Genomic DNA, 25,167 nt, shown 5'->3' on the forward strand with positions numbered 1-25,167 from the left:
TACAAAGAAAATATTTTTATTTGTATAACAAATATCCTAAGAAATGATGACATAATAAAATTAACATAGTTGAAGTATGTCAAGACACAAATAGGTATGAAATGCTATTAATGATTAATCTTTCTTTCTCATCCAACCTCCCATCAATTATTTTACAGAGTATCTTGGGTATATTTCTGACTGAATCATAAGCATGATGTATCCAGGTGATTCAATTATGAACTCTTTGAAAGAATGGGTCCTTCCATTAGTCCTCATTGACTTTCTTTTTTTTCTTTTTCTTCTTTTTCTCTGGACTCTGAAAATAATAAACAAGAAGGCTTTTGAAAGAGCTGGAAATGTACAAGTGACTAAAAATAACTTTTCTTTATAAAAAGCAGTCTATTTTATTTCCCTTGAAAACAAGCCTGGAAGAAAGACTAAAATCCAAAAATCACCTCCGTGATTTGTAGCAAATGATATTCTCTTCCATTTCAGACCAAACCCATTTTGTAACAAGATTCTAGGTTTGGGAAGCGGCTTTTTATAACATGGGGGTTCCAAACACAATAGTGAGTTTTTTAATTGTTTCTCTTTAATGAAACCACTTTTAAAAACAGTTTTTAAAAAACTACCTGTTCATTTCTAACACACAGAGTAGAATAAAATATGGAAACTCTGCCCATGTCAATAAAATACTAATAATTAAAAACAAACATACAGCAACTGCTGTGCTGGTGCATGGCTCTTCTTCAGAAAGTGGTTCTTCCTTAACGTGTTTCTTCTTGTCCTTTTTCTTCTTCTTCTTCACAGATGTTTCCTGTTCTTCTACAACTTGTACTCCTTCTTCTTCTGTGTCTTCTACATCTTCTACTACTTCTTCTTCAACTGAACAAGTATAAAAATACTACAATTAACATTGTATCAGTATCAGGCTCCTCTCCCTTCAAACCCCTCTGAGAATGTTTTTTCCCAACATTGTAGTCAACTCTCCAATGTTTGTTACATATAATTTTATAGCGGTAAATGTCCTTCAAATATTTACCTAGTATAGTAGTACTAACAATAAATGATAGTAAGCAATTTAATACCTCTGTACACCCAACCTCCTCATTCTTTTTAAAATTTAGTAATGTCTATCTCCTTTGACTGTTTCTAGGGTTTGATGATTTAACACATGAAAATTTATGCAAAATGCTTAGCATAAATGCTTAGCACATTAAAATAAGGACTCATAATGGGTAGCTATCATTAGAAATTCACTGACCAAGCAGTTATTTAGTACCTACTATATGCTAGGGCTTGTTCTAGACAACTGGAGATACAGCAAGGAATAGCACAGACAAAAATTCTTGCCCTTACAAACCCTTTATTTTACTAGGAAATAGACCAAAAAAGAGAAAAAAGGTACACCATAAAATATTTTATGTAGTAAACAGTCTAACGGATAAAAGCAAACAAAGAAAGGAGCACAAATGAAGGCAATTCCTATGGACATTTTATACAGGGTAGCTAGGCAAATACCTAAAAAAGGAAGTGAATGATTCATCTATATTGAGGGAAAATATCCCACATTAAGAGAAGACCAAATACTAAGATTCTTTTAGGAGAGAAGGGAAGTTGGCAGGTTCATGGAATAGCAAGGCAGCTAGTGTGGCTGGAGCAGAGCGACCAAAGGAACAGAATTAGATGAGAAGGCAACGGGAGTGCCACTGCAGCTAAGAATGGCAGTGATGGGTATGATAAATGGTTAGGTGCTAGAAATACTTTCCAAGTAGAATTAAGAGGATGTGCTACCAGAATATACTTGGGTTATAACACAAGTCAATGTTAAAGGCCAAAGCAACCAGGATTCCCATTTATAAAACAGAGAATATCATGTAGAAATGGATTGGGAGTGGCAAAGATCCAGGAAGGTTAAGTTTGAAACGCTTAATGAATATTACAAGTCAAGATTCAAATCTACTAATGGGCTTACAGTTCTTTTTGTTGAGTAACGAAAATGAAACATAGGAGTTAAATAACTTGCTTATGTTTTCTTCACTCAGTGCAGAGCAGAAGTCCACATTTGCTGATAGTGCTTTTTGACCCCTAAGCTATTTAGAAACTAAAAGTTAAATTGGTAATTGCTTTAATGCTAAGCACTCAACACAAGTGCAGCTAATAAATGGGGGAATTTACTTATCAACTTAAGTGAGCCTAGTTCACTGGGGAGCACTTATTAACTATTATTCTGATGGTAGGCTATCCAGTTATTACTCTAGTTCTTTTCATGTAACACAAACAATGAAGTACTGCTGCATCAATTCTATGCTCAACAAAAATATTTCAGCTACTAATTTAGAAACCACATACCTTGTTTTCTTCTCTGTTAAGCTGACTCTCAAAATAGTTCACGTTAGAAATTAAAGTTTTGATACACTTAATATAATCCTATATATTCACAGAGATGCTTTTCCCATTTCTCTTATGATATATGATAAATTTAACAATATTCTAACTCCCTAGAGAAGATGGTTATTAGAATTAGCTTCCAATATGGTGGTTTCATAATCAAGTTCTATGGTATGCACTTTCCCCATTTTTCTTTATATATTTTTAATCGAAGGATAATTGCTTTACAATATTGGTTTGATTTCTGCCACACATCAACATGAACTAGCCGTAAGTGTGCATATACCCCTCCCACGTCCTGCCCCTCTAGGTTGTTACAGAGCCCAGTTTGAGTTCCCTGAGTCATACAGAATTCTGTACTTCTTATGCAACAGGAATAGAAATGACATTAACAAAATTCAAACTAACCTTTAATTTTAACCTTGGCCTTTTTGGCCTTCTTTTCAATAACTTCATCCTCTTTGTCTACTTGTTCAATCTTGCGTTTTTTAGAATAGGTTGGTAATGTGGAGTCACCAGAAGGATCGTAAGTCTTCACTTCACTGAAAGAGCCACAGAATCTTAGAAAATCTTTACAAATGCTTATAATCAAATTAATTCTAAAGAGATTTAAAGGAAACGGTCATTAGGTAATACATGAGCATACCACACTTTCATTTTAGTGACTTCAGGGAAGATTATGTAAGTTAAGTCTCCAAAAGGTAAAGAGATGTCTACCTATTTTCTAGGGAGGTCAGTCACATTTCACGAGAAGTGAACTAAATGAATTCTGATTTAGTAATCAATGTAGTAACTATAGCACAGGAGAAATATTCAATTAAAAAAGAAAAATGTAAGAAATCTCTTTAAACCAAATGATTATACTAGAAAGTAAAAACTGAACCAAGTCAAGTTTTAGGACACTGGGCAATTCACTGAAAACAAAAAAAAGCCCTGAATCAAGTTTAATACAGAATAATACTCCATTCACAAGATTACAAGAGGCAGAGGAATAAGAAGGGATCCATATAGATAAAGATTCCCTAAAACCAAGATACCTGCTTTTGTTCTAACAAGGTAGAAAGAAATAATTAAGGCTCTTGACACAGTTTTCAAATTGTTACCCATGTTCTATTTGCTTCACCACCACCTACTTCATCAGTTTTGAACATTTTAAATAAGAACAAAAACACTTCTCCCAACAAATATCTTTTTTTATAATTTCATAGTGAGGTCTGAATACTTATGCTTCTTAGCTGCTTTTAGACTTTTGTCTTCTGACTCTTTTTAAGCAAAAATTATTCATACATGCTTCCCCCAAATGCACTCAACTTACCTTTTATGTTCATATTTTTCTGCTTTTGCTAACGCTTTTCCTGTCCCACTTATTTTCCTTATCTAAGAAAAGAAAAATTATTAATGTTTTATAAGGGATAATCTCTTTATAATATATACATTAGTATGTCAATAATTTATTTTTTTGGCTGCTCTGGGTCTTTGTTGCTACATATAGGCTACTGTCCAGCTGCAGTGTGGGCTACTCATTGCAGTGGCTTCTTTTGTTGTGGCTCTGCCGTGAGATTTATCTCACGGCATGTGGATTGTCCCGGACCAGGGATCAAATCCATGTCCCCTGCACTGGCAGGTCGATCTTAATTAACCACTAGACCACAGCCACATACTAGGGAAACTCTTTTAACAGTAAGCAGAAATAGAATGTATTAATATTAGACATAATAAAATGTATCATAAAGTAAAACTGACTAGCAGGTAAAATGAAAATGTACATAAGCTACAGTTTATTAATTTTTGATAGGTAACATTTCTACAATGTGCAGAACATGATTCTTACCCCTCTATCTTCCAACGTTCTCAACCTGGCTTCTAGTTTCGCTCTGTTCTCAACTCCCATTGCAGAACTGGAATCCTCACCAAAAGCATCATACCGGATAGCCAAAACAGTCTTGGCTGCCAGCATCCGAGAAATCTAACAAAGAACTTGAAGTCAGATACATTCAAACTATACTCCAAGTTGAGATGTAAAAAAAATCACTCAGTTTATTCATGAAAACACTACAGCTCAATCATTGACTTTACGAGTCACTCTAGGATTTTTTAAAAGTCAGGAATTACAAATCTATTTATTGTAAACCATATTTAAGCCGTTCACCTCCTATTAGAACCTCTGCCACCATGTGATGGCTAACTGAAAAGATCTTGCCAATAGTTCATGTCTAAAACTAGCTCAAGCCATTTTCCCATCTTTTCGTTTTTACTATGTGATATTAGACCTACATTATGAGGTCATCCACAGTTAAGTATTGCCCCCTTTTAAGCTAAATAACATTTCATTTTACTGAATTTTCATTTTATTTCTTTCATCACTCTACTCTAAATTTTATAAAATTTCTGTTAAACTAGGTATGTATAAAAGCTTGAAAGTACTTTTAAGCGTCAGATTCCGCCTCTGTAAAACAGACACTAACAACTTATAGGGCTATTAAAAGCATCCACCAAAGGCCTATCCAGTGTTTAGCACAGTGTATGTGACATCATTTTAAAACGGGTCATGAATGTTGATGTTAAATTGATTTCCTGCCACACAGAAAACTTCTGATGGGCCACACCCTACCCCCGCCCACCAATGAATGGGAGTCTGGAAAAGTACTAAAACAGCAAACACTTTATCTTCTAACCTTTTCTTTCAGTGTACACTAGAGTTTAAAGAATTCACAATTCTCTATTTGATGAAAAAGAAACAACAAAGATTTATTGACCACTATAGAATAAGATCAAAATCATTTGGAGGAAAAAAAGGCCTGCGCCAGGAAAATTGTAACTCACCTTTCCTTTGTGTTTGGGGCTCGTCTGGCCTACAAGTGAAGCATGATAAATGAGACCATACTTTGGGGTATCTCGTCTAGACTTGAGGGCTCTGAAGAGTGCCTTTTCTGCTCCAAGAATCTGAACTGTAGAAGCTGCATGTTTGGCCAAATTCAAAAGAGAACCTTCAAAATAAAAGTAGTAACTTTGAGGAAAGTTCTTCCAAATACAAAAGACCTAGAGTCTAAGTATTATAGCCAAAGAGTATATAAAAATCAGATATAATATAGGATTTTACAGTTTGGAATTAGCCCAAATTCCTGATACTTCAGCATTTGTGATTTATCCATTAACACCACAAGCAGAGGTCTGTGATGAATGTCTATGGCAAACTGAAGCTTATCTGTTTAATCATACGTATCTGCCTGAAGAGATGGTATCACTACCTCACATTTCAGTAGCATACCATGGGAGAGTTCAAAGTTTATGTATTCACAGACATCATCCAATATAGCCCTTATTTTTCTGAGACTTATTTTAGACATGAAATATTCTACTCCTTTAAATATTAAAATAATAGGTAAATGAAAAACTCATTATTAAGGCATCTCAGTAAAACGATGTGATAAATTCATGCTGAGGAGATATAAACACAATCAATAATCAGGCATCAAAAGCTGTTGCTTTGCCAGATATGCTGCACAGATTTTCTGTCAGAGAATATCAATATTAATAGTCGCTCAACCACTAGATACATGTTTAAAATTCAAGAAACGTATATTTCTATTAATCCCTGCAACTCTTCCTGCTACTCATTTAGCTACATCTATGAAATTTCAGATGTAGACAACAAAACCAGCCCAGATGAGCAACCTAGAAGCTGAGGAGATGTGAATGTCCTATTTTTCTGATTAATGATGCAGGTAAAAGAAGTACTCTAGTTTAAACACTTTGATGTAAATAAATTATCTATCAATGGTATATACAGGCACACTCGAGATATAGTGGATTTCGTTCCAGATCACCACGATAAAGCAAGTGTTGCAATAAATGAAGTAAACGAATTTTTGTTTCCCAGTGCATATTGAAGCTGTATGTTATGGGTACTCTACTTAGTATGAAATAGCACTGTCTGGAAAAACAATGTACATACCTCAATTTAAAAATGCTTTACTGTTAAAAACATGTTAAACACCATCTGAACCTTCAGCAAGTTGTAGTAGTAACATCAAAGATCACTGACCAAAGACCAACATTACAAATCTAAGAATGGAAAAGTTAGAAATATTGTGGGAATCACCAAAATACGGCAGAGTCATGAAGTGAGCAAGTCGTGTTGGAAAAATGATGCCAATGGACTTGTTCTACACAGGGCTAACACAAACTATGAATTTAAAAAAGAGTTATCTGTGAAGCACAGTAAAATGAGGTAAACCTGATTTCATCCTCCTGTATTCATCCAATTCTTCAATTAACCAAAACAAACTTCTGACAATGGACCACAAGTGTCTCAGAAGAGGTAGTGACTAAAGATGCCTTCACTATCCGAAAGGAAATCAGGCATACAAATAAAAATCATCATCGAACACTTGGTCCTTAGTCCTCGCACATACACCATTCACTTCTACTTATTACCCAGATTTATCTTTAAACTCCAGTTTAAAAGAAAATAAGATCCTACCTAGAAAACAACTCTCAATACCCATGTTTACAAATTATATTAAAATCATCACCTGCATGAGCAATAAGCCGTGCTCCAACTAATTCCCCAACCATGACTGTAACATTGGGTGCAATGGCCATCATTCGATTTTGCAGATATTCATAAAGCTGGGTTCTATATTCAGAGATTTCAATCACCTAGTTTAAGAAACAAAATGAGTAAGTCATAAATAGTTTAAGAATAAAAGCAGTATAAAATTCACATGTCTAAAACATCAGAGCCCCAAATTATCACAGAGCAGTTAGTTGTACAATCCCAGGAAAATTAACCATTCCTTACCTCAGTTTTCTATAAAAAGGCTGTTGTGAAATTTTAATATTTAAAAATTAGACAATATATGTAAACCTAATACACTGCTTAAAAATGTTAATCAACATTTGTTAAAAAAAAAAACAAAACTCGAAAGGCTAGACATTTGTGTCATCCTCTGTGATTGTCATATAGCTATCTTCAAATGAGGGGTAAAAATTACAGGCTATAAACATTCAGATACTGCTAATAATAGAAATCAACTAGACAGTACTCCTTTAACCTCATTTTAGGATATATTTCTCCCTTGCAAGTATATAAGTCAAGACGGCATCAGATGAGGTAGTGACTGAACACCTTCATATTTATTTATCAGGTGAACAATACATTTAAAAATCATCACTGCCATCAGAAATTACAGAGCTGGTACCACCACCACGAGTTTCCCTATGTGCATAGTGTACCTGAGTGCAAAGGTGCAGAATATTGCAAATATCTTCTTCAGAAACTTCGGTTCCCATAGATATCTCTGCAGCCGCTTTCACTTCTGCTTCAACCTCCTCTGGCAATAATTCAGAAAGTTGAGCTGAGGCATAATTCTTTCTGTCGCCTATGGAATGTTTGCAGAGGATGAGGGAGAATCACTCTTCAGTAAATTACATAAAATCCACCAAAGAGTCAAAAGAAAAAGTAGAGATAAGCCAATGAAAGGGATGCCTGAACAAAACAAAAAGCAAACAAGTTTGACCAAGTAACTTTACACATGTAAGGGCTTGATTTTAGAGATTAAAGTAATTCATTTTATGAACAGTCCTAAGGTTCCTCTACTAGTATTATTATTATAGTAATAGTATACAATTTAATATTAACAGTATAGATAGCAATACTATTTTTAAAATTAATCACCATTAATGTATTTCAGGAAATTTCCCAGTCCCACAGTTGTCCTTATTAATGGCAACTTCAGTGAGACACATTCACCGTAAGAAGCCAGTTGAGGGGAGTGGGGAGCAGATAAATTGGGATCGACATATACACACTATGATATATAAAACAGATTACTGATAAGAACCTGTTACATAGCACAGGAAACTACTTAATACTCTGGAATGACCTACATGGAAAAAGTCTAAAGAGTGGAGAGAGATATATATATATATATAACTGATTCACTGTGCTGTACAGTAAAAAGTAACACAATGAGTGTGTGTGCTTAGTCACATCCTTTGTGACCCTATGGACTGTAGCCTGCCAGGCTCCTCTGTCCATGGAATTTTCCAAGCAAGAATACTAGAGTGGGTTGCCATTTCCTCCTCCAGGGTATCTTCCTTGCCCAGGGATTCAAACCAGGTCTCCTGTGTTTCTTGCACTGGCAGACAAGATTCTTTACCACTGAGCCACCTATACTCCAAAATTTTTTTTTAAAAAGAAGCCCAAGAAAAACCAAATTAGAGAACTATGTCCTCTACTGTGCAGGCCACTGAAACCAAATTTTGTTTTTGAAATCTAGCAGATGTTAATATGGATATACTCCTCAAACATACAAGACTAAAAACTCTGGGAAGAGAATTAAAAAACCAGTAACTCATGTTTTAGAATTTAAATAAATCACTATTTTCAATACCTTAAAGGATAAAGTTACTCACCAACTTTCTGTAAACACTTGCAGTATGTCAAATTATCCGAAATAATTTTTCCTAACTCAGGGAAATGCCAGCCATACCATTCTCTACACCGCATAATGTAGTTGTTTAGTTCTTTATCTAAGTCATCTAACAGGGCTGCAGTAGATTAAAATGAAAAAGAAAACAAGAACTTAAAAGGGTTTTTAAAAAACTTGTGACGAAATAGCCCATCATCCCAAACAGAAACTCTGCACCCATGAAACAATTTAGTCATTTTCACCACTCCAGCCTCTGCTGATCTCTTTTATTCCCTCTATGAATTTGCCTATTCTAAGTACCTCATAAGGGGAATCACACAATATTTGTCTTCTTGCAAGTAGTCTATTTTACCTAGCACAGTGTTTTCAAAATTCATCTATGCTGTACCGTGTATTAGAACTTGTAAGGATAAATAATATGCCATTGTATGCATATACCACTTTGTTTATCCCTCCGTCTGTTAATAGGTATCTGGACTGCTTCTACCTTTAGCTGAATCACGATGCTATGAACACAGCTGCATAAGTAACTGAGTAACTCCTTTCAGTTTTGGGGGCATACACACCTGGAAATACAATTGCTATTTAAAGAAATGTTTAAAATTGGAAACTGTTGAGACTTTGATGTCCAAAAATCACTGAATGATTTATTACATATATAAAGCAAAAAATACCCCACACCCATATCTTAAGGTTTTATCATTTTTCATGGAAAAATATTAGTCAATCAGCTTACATTAATAGTGTAGCGTAATTCCTATTATCCCCAAGTAGTCAAATTATAATTAGTTTTCCCGTTTTCTATTCTGCATTTCCCAATTTACTTACTAAACTTCTAGCTGGTCTTTTTCTTCCTCAACAATCATAAAAGATACAATTTTAATAAGAGGAAAAAACCACAATGAAGAGACAGGTTAGACCTCACATGTCCTATACTCACAAATTGCCTGAACAATCATGGTGTCCACTTTATCAGCACTAAATTTCAATCTGTATCGGGACAAGCTGGGGAGAAGGGAGAAAAATATAAATTACTAAAACAGCATCTAAGAAAAACATTTAATTAACATCTTAAAAAGAAACAAAAAAACTTTTACCCAAACCCCTCTTCTGGAGCTACATTATTTTTTCTACATGGGAAAAATCAGCTAAACAAGAATATAACATTCAAGATCCCAAAGCACACATTTAGAAAGAAAACAATACATCTGTCTCGTTACAACCGACGTTTCTGTAACACAAATTCATTTATGATGACAAATAGGATAATATCATGTAGTCCAAGTCATACCGGTTCATATGACACAATTTGTGCAGCATTCTTAATGCTTTACGCCACCAGTGAGAAAACTACAGCAGTTTCTTCTCTTCATAAACATCCAAAGAGAAGAAAGCCATGGAACAATAATATCGTACATATGGGTTTTCTTAATCCTGGCACTATTAACAGAGGCCTGATTACTTGTTGTGGGGGCTATTCTGGGCACTGTCTGATGTGCAAACAACATCCCCAGCCTCAGCCCAACTTGCCACCTATCTTCTGAGGGATATCTGACTGCCTCAGATGAGAGCGACTACTGTGCACAAGGCCAATTAATCTTAATTTGGATCCTAACTCAATTTAGCTATTTGTTCTCTCTTAGGAATGTTTATTAAAAAGTTTTTCCTGACTCTTGCGCATTTTGCTCATTTATAAAACTCACTTTAATCCTTTCATTAATCTATGCTCATATTTTATTTATTCAAAGGCAAAGGCCTTTGTTTATGTAGTATTTCTCTTTTTTTTTAAGTATTTTTATTTGGCTGCTCTAGGTCTTAGTTGTGGCATGCAGGATCTAGTTCTCTCACCTGGGATCAAACCAAGGCCCCTGCATTAGGAGCACAGTCTTAGCCACAGGACCACCAAGAAAGTCTCGTTAGTATTTCTTTAATATAAACTTGTCATATATATTGTCTTTAATATAAACTTTGTTTTTCTCTTTTGGCAGCACGTGGGAATTTACTTTCTTGACCAGGAATCAAACCTATCCCCTGTGCAGTGAAACGTGGAGGGAAGTTCCAACATGTCTTTTTAACTGTTAACATTTCTTTCGGGTTACAAAGTTACATAGGCTTTGAGTCTTTTACCCACAGTCTTTTTATTTCACAAACCCTAGTACTGTAGTGAAATTTCACTGAATGCCATGTTTTTCAGGAAGACATATATCACAGAAATGCCTGTTCTAATGACCTCTTGTTAAACATGATAGGTTAACATGTTTCTCTTTGCCTCAAGAAAAATCTGAATAAAAGTCAGAGTAAAACAACAAACACACACAAAGCAGAAGAGAAAGATCATTAGCAGATGAGAAAGTTCAGGGAGATGCCAAGTAGATGGAGTAGCAAATGATTTAGAAGATGTAAAACGGGGAGGGGGTGGGGGGCGCGCCGGCAGCGGGAAGCCCAAGAATCGCAGCATCTAACGCTGGAGAGGTAGAGTGCGCCATCACGAGGTTTAGAGCCCAGACAATGAAGCCAAACTGCCTGGGTTGAAATAATGGCTTCATCACTTACCAGCTATTATGACTTTATACATCAATTTCCTCATCTGTTAAATGAGGATGCTATAACTACGTTCCTCTTTAGATTCTTGAGGATTACATTAGTATTTGTAACATGCTATATAATTATTAAGTAAAAATAAGATGACTATCTTCCAGTAAATCTCACCTGTGTGCCAACCCAAGACACATAGCTGTCATTTCACGTGGTTCTACCCCAGGGATTAATCCATCCATCTGTGAACGGATTCCTCTCATAAGTTCATTAACAACAGGACTGTGGATACAACTGAGATTCAGTTTTTCCTATATGAACAAGAACATCTGTATTAAATACAGAAAACTTCTCCTAAATATTAAAATAGCATTGATTTAAACATATACATTTCTCAGTTTCATAAAAGCAGTTTTGGGTATGTGTGTGGGAAGACCACTTGAACATACTGTTGGTGGAGGTCAAAACTGGCATAAGCTTCTAGAAAGGCAGCCTGTGTACATGAATCAAAAGCAATAAATAGATCTGGGTCTCAGGTCCTTTCCCTACAGTCAGGGTCCCTGAGGAACTTTCAAAATATGCACTAATGTATGTAAGTACAAATACACATAAATCTTTATATACCTCATACAAACAGAATGAATCTGTCTTGCAAGCCTTCATTTTTTTCACTTTGTAGGGTATTTGCTAACTCCATACAAATCTACAGTTGTATTTCATCAAATGCAAACGACAGGCATGCAAAATTGTAAATGCTACATCACATTTAAAAGAAACAAATATTTAGTATTTACACAGGAGATATTCAGTTTAAGTTTTTCAAATGGAGAAACTGAAAAGGAGAAAAAGATACTCATAATCCCACTAAGGCAGCAATGTGCCCTCCTATATGCCTTACTACGTGTATGTTTTTTATGCTAAAGCTTTATGTTTTTAACAGAAAAATATGAAGATGAGATTGATAGTACAGAAACTTTATTACGTGACAGTATTAGAAATCACCTACCTAAACAAATACTAAGTTCACAATTCTACCTTAAAAAAATAAAAAAACCCTCAAATCTTGTCACCAGTTTGCTACCTTCAAATACCTACAAGGAATTAATCCTTACTTCAAGAATGAGGGGACTATAAATCAACTATACTTCAATTAAAATAAGAAAAAAGAATGAGAGGTATGTTTGTGTGCTTGCACTGTAAGACCTACTGTAACTACTGAAAATCAAACCATCACAACTGGCTTCTAAACTGTCCTGCTTTTCAAGTTTTGGGGCCTACCTATCCACTCTTTCTTTCCATTCTTACTTTATGTTTAATTTTTAGCAACTCTACCTCCAGTAAAGTGTTCTAATAAACATATACACTAAAAAAGATATGAGTCCATTTGTATTGAAAGGAAAAAAGTCCCTAAACAAAAATATGGCAGGATATATAGAGTGTTTTATCTGAGGTATTACTTATATATCCTTAGTTTTAACAACCACATGGAAAACCAATTATTACATAGTATGGGGGGGCGGGAATCAAGAATTCAATCCTGAGAAATTACAAAACACAATTCATCACAAAGGCCAGGCTTTTTCATTCATTACAAAGGTCAGCTCTGATTAGAAGGCTAAAGAAAACTGTAACTTTACCTTTATAACCCCTCCTAGTTTAGCATCAGCCACAGCCAAGGGTTCATGGGCTTCTTTAACTATTTTCTTCAGAACTTTCTTCAATTGCTTATTGATTTTGCCTTCCATTAGAGCTGTGAATGCTTGTTAGGAAGAAAAACAAAAGAGCTAACTCAAAACTTTATCTTCAAAGTTCATGATCTTATTTAAATATTTTATAAATAAAGCCAAAAAGACAACATACTTCAAAAGCTGAATTTAACATTACTTCTGAAATGAAATGATAAAGATTACAAACTTCACAATCTCATCTGATCTTCCCACCCTCATTTGCACTGAGAACCAGGAGTTAAACCAGATCCAGCATTCCTTCCCTGTACATCACTTAATCCCTGTGAGCTCAGAATTATACGTTAGAAACAATCTGTTCTGTAATAGCAAATAGATTCACTCCCCTATGTCACTATTGGAGAAGGCAATGGCACCCCACTCCAGTACTCTTGCCTGGAAAATCCCATGGATGGAGGAGCCTGGTGGGCTACAGTCCATGGAGTTGCTAAGAGTCTGACACGGCTGAGCAACTTCACTTTCACTTTTCACTTTCATGCACTGGAGAAGGAAATGGTAACCCACTCCAGTGTTCTTGCCTTGAGAATCCCAGGGACGGGGGAGCATGGTGGGCTGCCATCTATGGGGTCGCACAGAGTCGGACACAATTGAGGTGACTTAGCAGCAGCAGCAGCAGCATGCCACTGGGCATCAATTGATCTGATGTTCTGGATTGTGAAATATCATAAAAATCCTGTGACGACTGGTAAAAAGGAATTTATTCATTTTGAAGGTTCTGCCACATTGTAAGCATGCCTAAGTGGAGGTCTTATCTTTGCCAATCCTTGATCCAAATGTGCCAACAGGCCTCTACTACTAATCAATGTCCAGTGATTGGGGAATTACTACTGAGGGCAGCCAATTTGATTTGGAGACTGTTTTCATTTTTGGCAAGCTCTAAATGTGCTACTTTTAACTCTCATCCTCCTTTCTTAGACCTGTACTGAGATTCTCTGGACCCACATCTCTTCTGGTATCTATCTGGGTTTTGGCCAAATTTAAAGTATGACTGACAGAAAGTCTGTCACAATTTCTAAAAGGTCAGGCAGTTTGTGCTTAATCAGCCAGGTACTTGTTCTTTCCTCCTGACCAAATTTCCATTCATTTGAATTTCAAATCCATTTCATCTGGTATCTGGAAGATGAAAGGCGAGGACAAAAGGGATCTAGCTGTCACACACACCTCACAAAGAGGTCTTTACAAATAAGCCAAGATTCAAACTACTTCTGTTGAGTTCTAACAATTTACATATTGTGAAACACTGACCCCTTTCTAATTTACATTTCTCTAATAACTGAAATCTTTCCTTACAAGTGTTTAATCTTTTATAATTAAAAATTTTTATTCAATGTCCTCCCTCTAGCTCTCAATCTTCCCTATCATTTACTTTCACACTTTAACCTAACCTAGTGCTCTCCTTTAAGATTTCTTAAAAGTAAAAAATTTCTACTCTAGATCCTATTCTAACATTCACGATTATTTATCTTCCCTGTATCAAAAACCCTGTTAATCACTCTTCATAATATGTAGATGGTATATGGTATATGTAGATGGTATACAAAGATGGTGACAGGGATAAGGGGAAGCTGAATCTTTCCCTTTCTCTATTAGGCACTCTTCAGCATCGCTCAGCATCTTTCCCTTCATCCAAATTTAGGCTGGCCCCAAATTTTACTGTGGCTGTTTGTAAGACATGAAACTTCAAAGTGTGACCAAGACTAAAAATAAACCTTGCCATGCAAATAGCACATTTTAGCTTCTGAGACCAATATAAAACTGACATCACACCCCAGACTCATCCTTAGGCTACAAGTTTTAAATGTATACCCTGACACCTACAATCACTCAGTTTCAGTTCTGTAATATCAAAACTGCCTTTTAACAAGGAGTGGAAAGTTAATTCCCAGGAAGGATTGTTCTAATAATAAGGTGATCAAGTTCAACTTTCTGGTAAAAATAGATGGGAAAAGTCATTTTAAGTTTCTAAGACCAGATTCCTGGCGGAGCTCACTACTTTCACTCATTTACCCAAAAATATTTATGTGCTAGGGATTTGACAGTGAACAACACAGCCTTTACCCTCATGGAATGTAGACTGAGAGAGTATGGGACTGATTTTAAATTCTCATCTAGCATGACATTTTCTCCATTTATTAACATTATTTTAAGGAATACCAAAAGCTCAGTATGAGTTCAGTTCAGTCACTCAGTCATGTTCGACTCTTTGCGACCCCATGAAGCGCAGCACACCAGACCTCTCTATCCATCACCAACATGCAGGAGTCTACCCAAACCCGTGTCCATTGATTTGGTGATGTCACCCAGCCATCTCATCCTCTGTCGTCCCCTTTTCCTCCTGCCCTCAGTCTTTCCCAGCATCAGGTTCTTCTCAAATGAGTCAGTATGAGATAACCTCTCAATCCCTGGTTGGGGAACTAAGATCCCACAATTGTGCGGTGCTCCCTCTTACCAAGGGCACTTGAGATCAGAGCTACAGCCCTTTACAACTCCAGGAGGAGTTATTCAAATCAGTCTATACGAATAATGCTCCCCAGAGTTGAAGAATAGCTAACACAATTTCACTTGGGACACTACCAAAATTCTACCCATACTTATTTTTAAAACTGTGATGAAGAGAACTATCTTAAAAAAATTTTTTTTAATTTACATTTTTAAATTTTTCCCCAGGCCAAAATGACCATATTTATGCTCTATGGCTCTATGAGGCTTTAATGAATTGATCTATGCAGTCCTAGAACTATTTTAAAAATTGGCCCTACTGTTGACTCCTCCTTCCTCCGCTTACCCCTCTGCCAAGGTTGGGGTAGTCCATTGATATGCCAACATTATTTAATTAGACTCCTAATTTTCACTATATAAGGGAATTACCCTTGTCTTGTGGGGTGAACAAAAATTATTTGGATCAGTCAAATGAATTTTAGGGCTCAACTGTTAGCCATATTCTTCCTTATGATCCTTCATTTTCAAAATATACCACCAAGTAGTTAGCTGACTTGAGTACAGAATTCAAGCAACTGAAAAATTCATGATAAGTTTTATATTCAATCTTCCTGTTTTCCCCAGCATTAAAAGAACATTAGAAAACCAAGTGCTGGGCTTCCTCGGTGGTTCAGTGGTGAAGAATCCTCCTGCCAAATGCAAGGGACAAAGGTTCGATACCCGGTCTGGGAAAATCCTACGTGCCGACGGCATCTAAGTCTCTTTACCACAACTACTGAAGCCCATGTGCCCTAGAGACTGTTCTTAAATAAGCACAACAAAGAATAGCCCCTACTCGCTGCAGTGCAGCAACAAACACCCAGCACAGCCAAAAAGAAAATCAAGTGCCTACTGCCTAGCCTACTTAGTAAACGCTACTCTGTATCTGCTGTCTCATCACTAGGACTAGTTGAAAGATGTAACAGTCATCACCCATTCTTCTAATTCATAAAAAAAAAATCATGCCCTTTTAGGGAAACTCTTATGTATGCTTCTAAAAACAAAAACCCACAATGCGCCCCCCCTCACCTCTTTAGTTTTCTTAAATCTTTTAATAATATTGTGGGGTTTTTTTTTGAACTCTAAAAATGTATATACCTGGAGAGCTGCCTTACTATTTCAACTCCAAATCCTAGCTATTCTCAACTTTACTACTGAATTTAAAAAATCAGAGACCCGTGGACTTGACATTACCTTGATCCCTTGTAGAATAGCTTTTACTGAACTGTGCTTCAGCATTACGCTGTTGGGTTTCCACAGGGAGATCAACTTAACCACTTCTCACCTCTCATCACATGTAGGGGAAAAACCAGCCCTATAGTAAAAAAAGCTAACTCAATGTTGTCTCAGTGGTAGTGACGAATTTGAGTTAGATCACTTAAATTCAGTTTCAAAAAGAATGCATCATTGACAACATTGAATAAGATTAACTTAGGCAACTAAAGCAAACAATTTCTTAATAACAAATTACCAGTATTTAAAAAACAAAAGCGCTAGTCTTTGATTTTACCTGCCAATGCCTCTGCTGTATCCTGAAATTTCTCAAAATGTTTCAGCTTTACTCTAGAATTAAGGGAAAAAAAAAATGTTATGAGGGCACACTGATTTTGCAAATGCCATATATTTAGGAGAAGAGGTAGTGGACTGCTTCCAAGGCATACACCAATAAAAGAAACTTTCCTGCCACTGCATATTGCTGCAAAGGTAGACACTTCATAAAATGACCAATTTCTCTAAATGCTGGGCTAGTAACATTCAGAGGAACTATTACAGGTATTACAGGCTTTGGAAATGGCAACCCACTCCAGTACTCTGGAGAGGAGCCTGGTAGGCTACAGTCCACGGGGTCGCAGAGTCGGACACGACTGAGCAACTTCACTTTCCTTTCCTTTCCTTTAGAACAGCAGAAAAGTATGCCACCGTATCTAAACAGGAAAGATGTTGAAGCTTCAACATAATCTCTGCTGCTTAAAGCTAGACACAGATGCCTTTTACTATACAGGATAGAAAAGGTGTAAGGGTCCCTCTTAGTTTGAGAATCTCATGACACTGATTTGTCCATCTAGTCCAAGTGCCATGAAAAAACAACTCACTGTTAGATCTAAATTTTGCTAACCTCACTTCCCCTCCTCCTCTCTATTCACTTACGTGCAAGGCAACACTGTTTTATATCGAAACAAATACATTGTTAACCCATTGTTGTCTCAGTGGTAGTGACGAATATTTGAGTTAGATCATGCAAATTCAGGTCCAACAAGAATACATCATTGACAACAATGAATCGGGTTACTCAAACAACTAAACCATATAGCCCTTTAAAAGGGAAAACCAAAACCAGTCTTCCACTGAGTCTAAAGCAGTATTATCTTCAGCAATACTGTTCCCTTACCTAGTCGGGGAGCATCCTAGTGGCACCTCAAATGCACACTTAACAATACAAAGATTTTTAAGAAGAAAGCAGTTATTTCACCTTATTCCACCTCACCTCACCACCAATTTCACTCATCTGAAGTGGCATCTATTCATATCTCTATATTTGCATAAACACATATATTGCTGTACAACACATACAAAAATGCAATCATGTTATATGCATTACTCTGAAGTAGTTTTCCAGTATACCATGTTTCTGTAATAGTTTAGTATGACATCTCTTTGGGTTCAATACTCTTTAGCAAGGTTAAGTAGTTTCCTTCGATTCTAGTGAGTTTTTATTAGCATTAGCAGATAAATTATCAAATATGCTTTGGCATTCAAGGACACAATCAAGAGATTAGTTAGGTCCTTACTAAGGACCACGTTCACCAAATGGGCTATTTTACAAGGTGATTCACAGGTGGTGAAACTGCCTTCTTGACTCTACCTTGAGGAAAAGCCAGCTTTCTCCCCCACCACTCATTTCTTAATCTGGGTATGAAGGTTATCATACTCTATTTTCTTGTCCAGAGACCTTGGGGAACACAAGTCTGTCTTTCTAGGATTTATTAGCTAGTTATTTAACCACTTCAGGGTGAGTTAGGAAATATTAGCCAAGAAGAGTAAATACACTAAGTTCAAAAATATCTGAATATCACTAAGAGAATCTGTAAGTTAAATCTATTAGCAGTCCATGCTTTCTTCGTTTTTGGCCACATCTTGTGGCTTGTGGGATCTTAGTTCCCCAACCAGGGACTGAACCTGGGTCCTTGGCAGTGAGTGCTGAGTCCTAACCACTGAACTACCAGGAAATTCCCACAGCCCACGCTTTTGACAATTATTACTTTAAAGTGTATACTTAATTCACAATCAATTTACAGTTTAAAACATCTTACAAAATAGTGATTTTTGGGTGCTTCCAATCTCATCTGCAATTAACACAAATTAATTGAGACAGCCTATGTTCCAGATAAAGAATCTAATAATTAGGCTCATACCACTGTTACTCCTGAAGCTGAGTTCAAAAAGTTATGGATATATTATATGAATATGGAGGACACACAAACTCGCAGAACAAGGCAAAAACAAAAACAAACACCTCTAAATGTTAACTGTTAAGTTCTTAGTTTCATGAAGACTTACATTTTATTTGCTTTCTCTGGAGTTTCAAATTCTTTCCATAAACTATCAACTTCTTGAAGCTTCTTTTCATTTAAAACCTGCAAATAAATGGATGGAATTTAAATTGAGTTGGATATTTGTTAAAAACTTTCTATTTTTAGAGAGCCCCTCGACCCCTTCACAAAGCCTATCATATTCACAAATCAAAAAAAAAAAAAAAAAAATTTGCCTACTCTCTACAGAAGATTTGTTATTTATTGCTATGATCTCCCTAATATGAAATTACTAAGGATTTCTCTAAAACTTAGATACTATTAGTTCTAAGACACATTCTGACGTAAGAAATTTTAACATGGGAAGGGGGAAAAGGGGCACTTTTACCTATGAAACACAGTCATTAACATTTAGGTATATATTCCTCAAGACTTTTTGACTGTTTATGCTACATTTTATTAACATGTACTTTCGGGAATCATGCTATACACTTAACATATCATGGACGTAATTCTAGGTTTTAACAAGAATTGCACCGTATGAATATAACATCATTTATAAATGATGTTTATACATACCCTTTATGTATTTGTATACGTATACATGTATTTCTATAGGACAAATTACTGAAAGTGGAGTTAAACAATCATACAAGAAATGCATGTTGACAGACGTATTGTCAAAATGCCTTCAAGAGCTTCTAACAGTTTCACTTAAATCAAGAATGAATGTAAGTTATCTTCCTCACCAATAGTAGGTGAGAAGTCAACTGTTCAAATATAAGCTAAGGTAGTATCAGTCCTAAAATGCAGTTCCCCCATATTTATATAACACCTCGAAACTGGGATGTCTTACAACTGATTAATCAGCAGTGTAAAATAATGGCATATTATATTTGGTGAAATACAGTATTATAAATATATATATATTTTGCATGTGTTGTTTTATAGAAAGTTAGCTGATCAATGAAAAATTATGCTTTACTGCTAAACTACATTTCATCAAATCCTTAATATCACAGAACATTTATAGAGTAAGACGTATTTCCCAGTTATAGCCTTATACATATTTAATGATAAAACATCAAGAAATTTTCTGTCAGAGTGGCAAGATGGTTTTAAGGATTTGCATTGTTTAAATTTAACCCCCAACAGAGCCAAATCAAATATATTTACAGAACTGGAAAAACAGGAATCAGAGTAATGAAGTAGTAAATGCAAACCACACTTTCATATTAAAAAATAACGAGCTATGAACTGTTCTATTTTTGTCATGAAAACTTTAGAACCCAAAGACATTTTATCAAATCTCAAGAAAGCACTGAAACTTGTAATTAAAGTTATTTTTTTGAAATAATTCACAGAATAATTGTGGTTTTTCGAAAATAGTTCACTCAGAATGTGATCAACCATACCCAAAGGCCAATGATTGCTGAGAGGATATGTACCACCAAATAGGGGATATGACTCATGAGTAAAACTCACCTTTTTTCTAGTTGAAAAGCAAGTATATTTGAAAATAATATTTGGATAAAAAAACTGACATATTTAAGAGATATTATCAGTATTCACTAAGTTAAAGCACCAAAGGAAATGTAATGAAATCATGACCACTGAAAGGTCTTCAAACAAAACCTTGGTTACAGTTATGTTCCCATTTGTGGGCAACATATTGAAACAAACATGAAGTCTGAACAAAAATAAAATAAGGCTACATTTTCTGTTATACAACTGTCTCAAACTTTTAATCCTTCATTTTCAGACAAGGAAATCTGAAATATTAGTATGCAAAATTCATTTAGAGTTTATCATTTTGAATTAAGATGGAATGAATAGCTTAGCTATTGTTACCACTAAAATCTTTAGCACTGCTGTTATACTGTTAACTATTTTACTATAAAAAGCACTATATGTACTTATTTACATTTACAAAAGTGAGTTACACAGTATGTAATTATAGTCAATAAAGCTGGAAAAATATATTGCTTAGTAATCATGTTGTATAGGAACTTTGGTATTCACGTAAGAAAAACTTTGAGCTCTCAAAAAATAAAGGAACACACCACACTATGCTACACAGCAGCACTGTACAATGTGACTGATGAATCAGAATTAAAAATTCCATCTCCCCAGCTTTACCAGTCACATTTCAAGTGCTACGTAGCTGAATCGAAGAAGGAAATGGCAACCCACTCCAGTATTCTTGCCTGGAGAATCCCATGGACAGAGGAGCCTGGCAGGCCATGGTCCACAGGGTCGCAGAGAGTTGGACATGACTGAAGCAACTAAATATGCACGCACCCACACAGCTGTATGCAACTACTGGCTACCACACTGGGAAGCACAGCCAGGAAAGATCTGGGATAGTGAAGGATTGGGATAGTAAGGCTTAAGAATGCTGAGTCTTCTGCGTGCCACGAGACATAAGGAACAAGGCTTGAGTTTTTGCAATGATCTACAAATAATAATTCTTTTAGGTATTGTCTCTGCATTTATATATAACTTCATTAAGGAGTAACAATGTTTTAAAGTTTTAAATTCTTTTTGAACCACTGTGTATATATGGATAAAATGTATTCCTTAAAAAACAAAAGTCTGAAAAAATGTTCTTAAAGGATTCTCATTCAAGGATGAATTTTAGGCAACCAATATATTAATAATTTTATACTCCAGCATTTTGAAAGATCATAGGAAAGGGAGCTAACAACTTTGTATTGCATATTTACACACAGATATTTCATATACAGTAAGATTCACCCCTTTAAGGTGTACAATTTACTTTCTAGGAATTTTCACAAAATTGTGCAACCATCACTTATCCAGAATATTCTGGAAGTCTATTTTATTCAGAATCAATAACTGCTACTAATACTGAATATTTATAAATGAAGCATATTTCAATATATTCAAGCCTTTAGTTATTTCTAATATTGGGTTACATTATAGAAAAACTTTTTTAACAATTCTGAACAAAAAAACTTGCACATAAACATTAAAAACTGCAATGGAATACTCAAGAGTTAGTTTTATGGAGAGTTCTCTTTATTAACAGAAATCAACAATTCATCATATGACTTTACACTTTATGACCCAGATCTAGAAACCACACAATTGCTAAGCCGATTCCGCCCCACCATTAGAGGCAACTACTAACAGTGCAAAGTTACCCTCCCCTCTTAGCATCCAGATCACGACAGTACACATTAACATCAATTTAGATGAAATTCATCCACAGACACTGACTCAAAATACAATAGACTATGTTGGCTAAGAAAATTTGGGGGCACGTGCAGATCTCTAAGAATTTAGAAAAGACTGCAGGAAGCTGGGGAAAAGCTTAATAGAGCTGTTGACAGGCTCTAAGGCACTTTAGTCTCTTAAAATTGCTAATATTACCATCTCAGACAACAATAATGAGAGGAAAAATAAGCAAAATCAGCTTTGGGTTAATTATCTTATTGGTTTTCTTAAAAATAACAAACATTTACTTTAACATGCAAACAGAAGTATATTTTCAAATGTCAAAAGAATCTTGGAAAAATAAAACGAAAACGTCCCCAAGTATTTTGGTATGTATCCTTCCAGACTCTCTGCACCCACACCACACAGTTTTAAAATTCATAACTAGAATCATACCACATATTTTATCTAGCACTTCTTTTGCCTTGTCCGTACATATGAACATTTTTTTTCCTTTGCTATATTCCTAGAGCTCGAGTGCCAGGCACGTGGGTGACACCTGATTTACCTCATTCTTCCTAACATCTCAACAGCATTGTACTATATGCACGTCCCACTGTTCAATTATTTCCTTGCTGATGAACTGAAAGTTAACCTTCCTTATTAAAACAGCGAACTCAAATTGGTTACCTCCAGCTCAGATTTCTTCTCTGGGCTTCAAACTTGAAAGGACCATTGTTATTTCCAAGTTTAACAGACAGCGAAAGCTTCACATAGCCCAAACTGGAATTCTATTATCCTCCCCTCTCCCAGCTCCCAAATCCCTAAAACTTTTCTTTCCTTCCCTACCTCCACACACCCAACTTTTTAAACGCAAATCTCGCATACTTTAAAATCCGTCAGCCAATCCTGTCAGTTCTACCTCCTTTTCTGCGTAAAGAAACTTCATTAACAAAGTTTAGATGAGGTCCTTTCTCTGTTAAAACCTTCCAATCATTCCTCAAAACTCTCAGAACAAAATCTAAACTAGGAATCATAACCGGTAAAATTCTAACACGGATCTTGCTCGCCTAATTGGGCCAAAACCTTTTACCGAACCCGACGCCCCCAACAGCGCGGCCACGTGTTCACTGAAACATGCGCCTCCCAGGCCCAAAGTTTTCCCCTTTCTTTCAGAGCAGGGGGAGAGAAAAGACATCCACGCAATCCTGAACACTGTCGTCCTCTCCTACAGCTTTCCCTCTCATCTGCTGCCCAACATCCGCCTTCCCCCTCCAAGAGCTCAATCTCCCACCGACCTTAAAGATGGCGTAGCCGACGGACGTTTCGAACAGCACCAGCATGGTGAGGACGGGTCAGGGCGCTGCGCGGCTCGCCGCGAGCTCTCCTACCAGTGAAAAAAGACCAAATCTATGGTCCCCAAAGGCCCGTAAGGCCGTGGCCGGCCAAAGACCAGCCTTCCCGCAAAGAAGCAAACCACGTTGCCTAAACGTTCCACACCACACTACAAGCAGAACGCCCGAACGGGAGAGTTCCCCGCTAAGGCCTCTGGGACATGACCTCACTTCCGCCAGATGACGTACCACTTAGAGCGCCCTGACTTCCGGTATGTTCCCGCCACAGAGACTCACAAAAAAACCGCGAGATTTCTTCCGAATAAAACGAGCTTTAGCTGCTGCCAAGTCGCTTCAGTCGTGTCCGTCTCTGTGCGACCCCATAGACGGCAGCCCACCAGGCTCCCCCGTCCCTGGGATTCTCCAAGCAAGAACACTGGAGTGGGTTGCCATTTGCTTCTCCAATGCATGAAAGTGAAAAGTGAAACTGAAGCCGCCCAGTCGTGTCCGATTCTTCGCGACCCCATGGACTGCAGCCTACTAGGCTCCTCCGTCCATGGGATTTTCCAGACAAGAGTACTGGAGTGGGGTGCCATTGCCTTCTCCATTTACACTGTTAGGCTCAGGGAACTCTGAAAGCGAAAAACTTCGCTTCTGATTACTGATTTTTGAACTCCCATATATGATGTATTTTACCTTGAGAGAAATGCGGAGCTGTCTCCTGTGTTTGCCTTAAGCAACTGGAATTTGGGAAATGCTAGCCACTAGACTTTACTCCCCGATCGCCCTGCCTTGATGTGAAGTCCTCAGAGTGCCATGACTGTCAATTTATCTGGAAATGCTCGTAACCGTAATCTAATCTGGCCAAACTGATTTTTATAACCTAAATGTTGTTCAAATATATGTAGGCCATTCCCATTTTTGCTGCAAGGACTCTAGTATGCTTAGACTTTATGTCCCTATTTTAGTATAATTTGCTTTTCTGGGTCTTTTCAGTCTTGGTACCTCCTTTATTCCACCAGTGTGGCTTCCAATAGGAATAAAATTTCCTTCCCCGCTTCCCAGGCCCTGTAGGCAGATTGCTTATAAATGTTCAGTTGCAACATGTTGAAAGGTTTTCCAGTAGTCATGTTTGGATGTCAGAGTTGGACTACGAAGAAAGCTGAGCGCCGAAGAATTGATGCTTTTGAACTGTGGTGTTGGAGAAGACTCTTGCGAGTCCCTTGGACTGCAAGGAAATCCAACAAGACCATCCTAAAGGAGATCAGTTCTGAATATTCATTAGGAGGATCTTCCTGACCCAGGAATCGAACCAGGGTCTCCTGAATCGCAGGCGGATTCTTTACCAACTGAGCTACCAGGAAAGCTCATTCTAGTAAGAAGAAACAGAAAATACATAAATATCTAGTGTAGTAGATAATATAGATAGTACAGAGGAAAAGCAGGAGAGAAGTAGATGTTTTAGGATAGTCAGGAAAGGCTTCATTAAGAAGATTACATTTGAATAAATAAAGACACATAGAGGAAAAGAGGCAAACAGAACAGCATATTCAAA

General features: G+C 36.6%; 1 protein-coding gene and 4 non-coding genes across 9 annotated transcripts; all 5 read right to left on the reverse strand.

The window, feature by feature from the left end:
• Positions 1–23,828, reverse strand: NOP58 (NOP58 ribonucleoprotein). Of its 5 annotated transcripts, none has more exons than XM_086345774.1 (16): positions 23,577–23,828; positions 19,127–19,203; positions 17,079–17,131; positions 16,763–16,883; positions 12,983–13,104; positions 11,520–11,656; positions 9,751–9,815; positions 8,794–8,928; positions 7,612–7,757; positions 6,909–7,035; positions 5,197–5,360; positions 4,205–4,339; positions 3,689–3,750; positions 2,782–2,915; positions 701–867; positions 1–298 (listed from the first exon to the last, which is right to left on the reverse strand). In XM_086345774.1, the coding sequence occupies exons 5-16, from the start codon at positions 13,088–13,090 to the stop codon at positions 248–250; spliced, it is 1,431 nt and encodes a 476-aa protein (XP_086201900.1). In that variant the 5' UTR covers positions 13,091–13,104; positions 16,763–16,883; positions 17,079–17,131; positions 19,127–19,203; positions 23,577–23,828; the 3' UTR covers positions 1–247. The 5 variants fall into 5 exon arrangements, with proteins under 5 accessions (XP_086201900.1, XP_086201908.1, XP_086201879.1 ...); XM_086345782.1 differs by having other exon boundaries at positions 16,763–16,945; XM_086345753.1 differs by lacking the exon at positions 16,763–16,883.
• On the reverse strand, positions 6,681–6,764 carry LOC147378010 (small nucleolar RNA SNORD11). The gene has a single exon (XR_015153916.1). It is a non-coding gene; the product is annotated as a small nucleolar RNA SNORD11 (small nucleolar RNA).
• On the reverse strand, positions 7,473–7,558 carry LOC147378011 (small nucleolar RNA SNORD11B). Its single transcript, XR_015153981.1, has one exon. It is a non-coding gene; the product is annotated as a small nucleolar RNA SNORD11B (small nucleolar RNA).
• LOC147378012 (small nucleolar RNA SNORD70) lies at positions 16,903–16,989 on the reverse strand. Its single transcript, XR_015153957.1, has one exon. It is a non-coding gene; the product is annotated as a small nucleolar RNA SNORD70 (small nucleolar RNA).
• On the reverse strand, positions 17,761–17,849 carry LOC147378013 (small nucleolar RNA SNORD70). Its single transcript, XR_015153961.1, has one exon. It is a non-coding gene; the product is annotated as a small nucleolar RNA SNORD70 (small nucleolar RNA).
• Positions 23,829–25,167: the final 1,339 nt, after the last annotated feature.

The sequence above is a fragment of the Bos grunniens genome, chromosome 2, assembly GCF_055505025.1.
Source record: "Bos grunniens cultivar Pamir isolate PY7600 chromosome 2, Bosgru_T2T1.0, whole genome shotgun sequence".
NCBI lineage: Eukaryota > Metazoa > Chordata > Mammalia > Artiodactyla > Bovidae > Bos > Bos grunniens.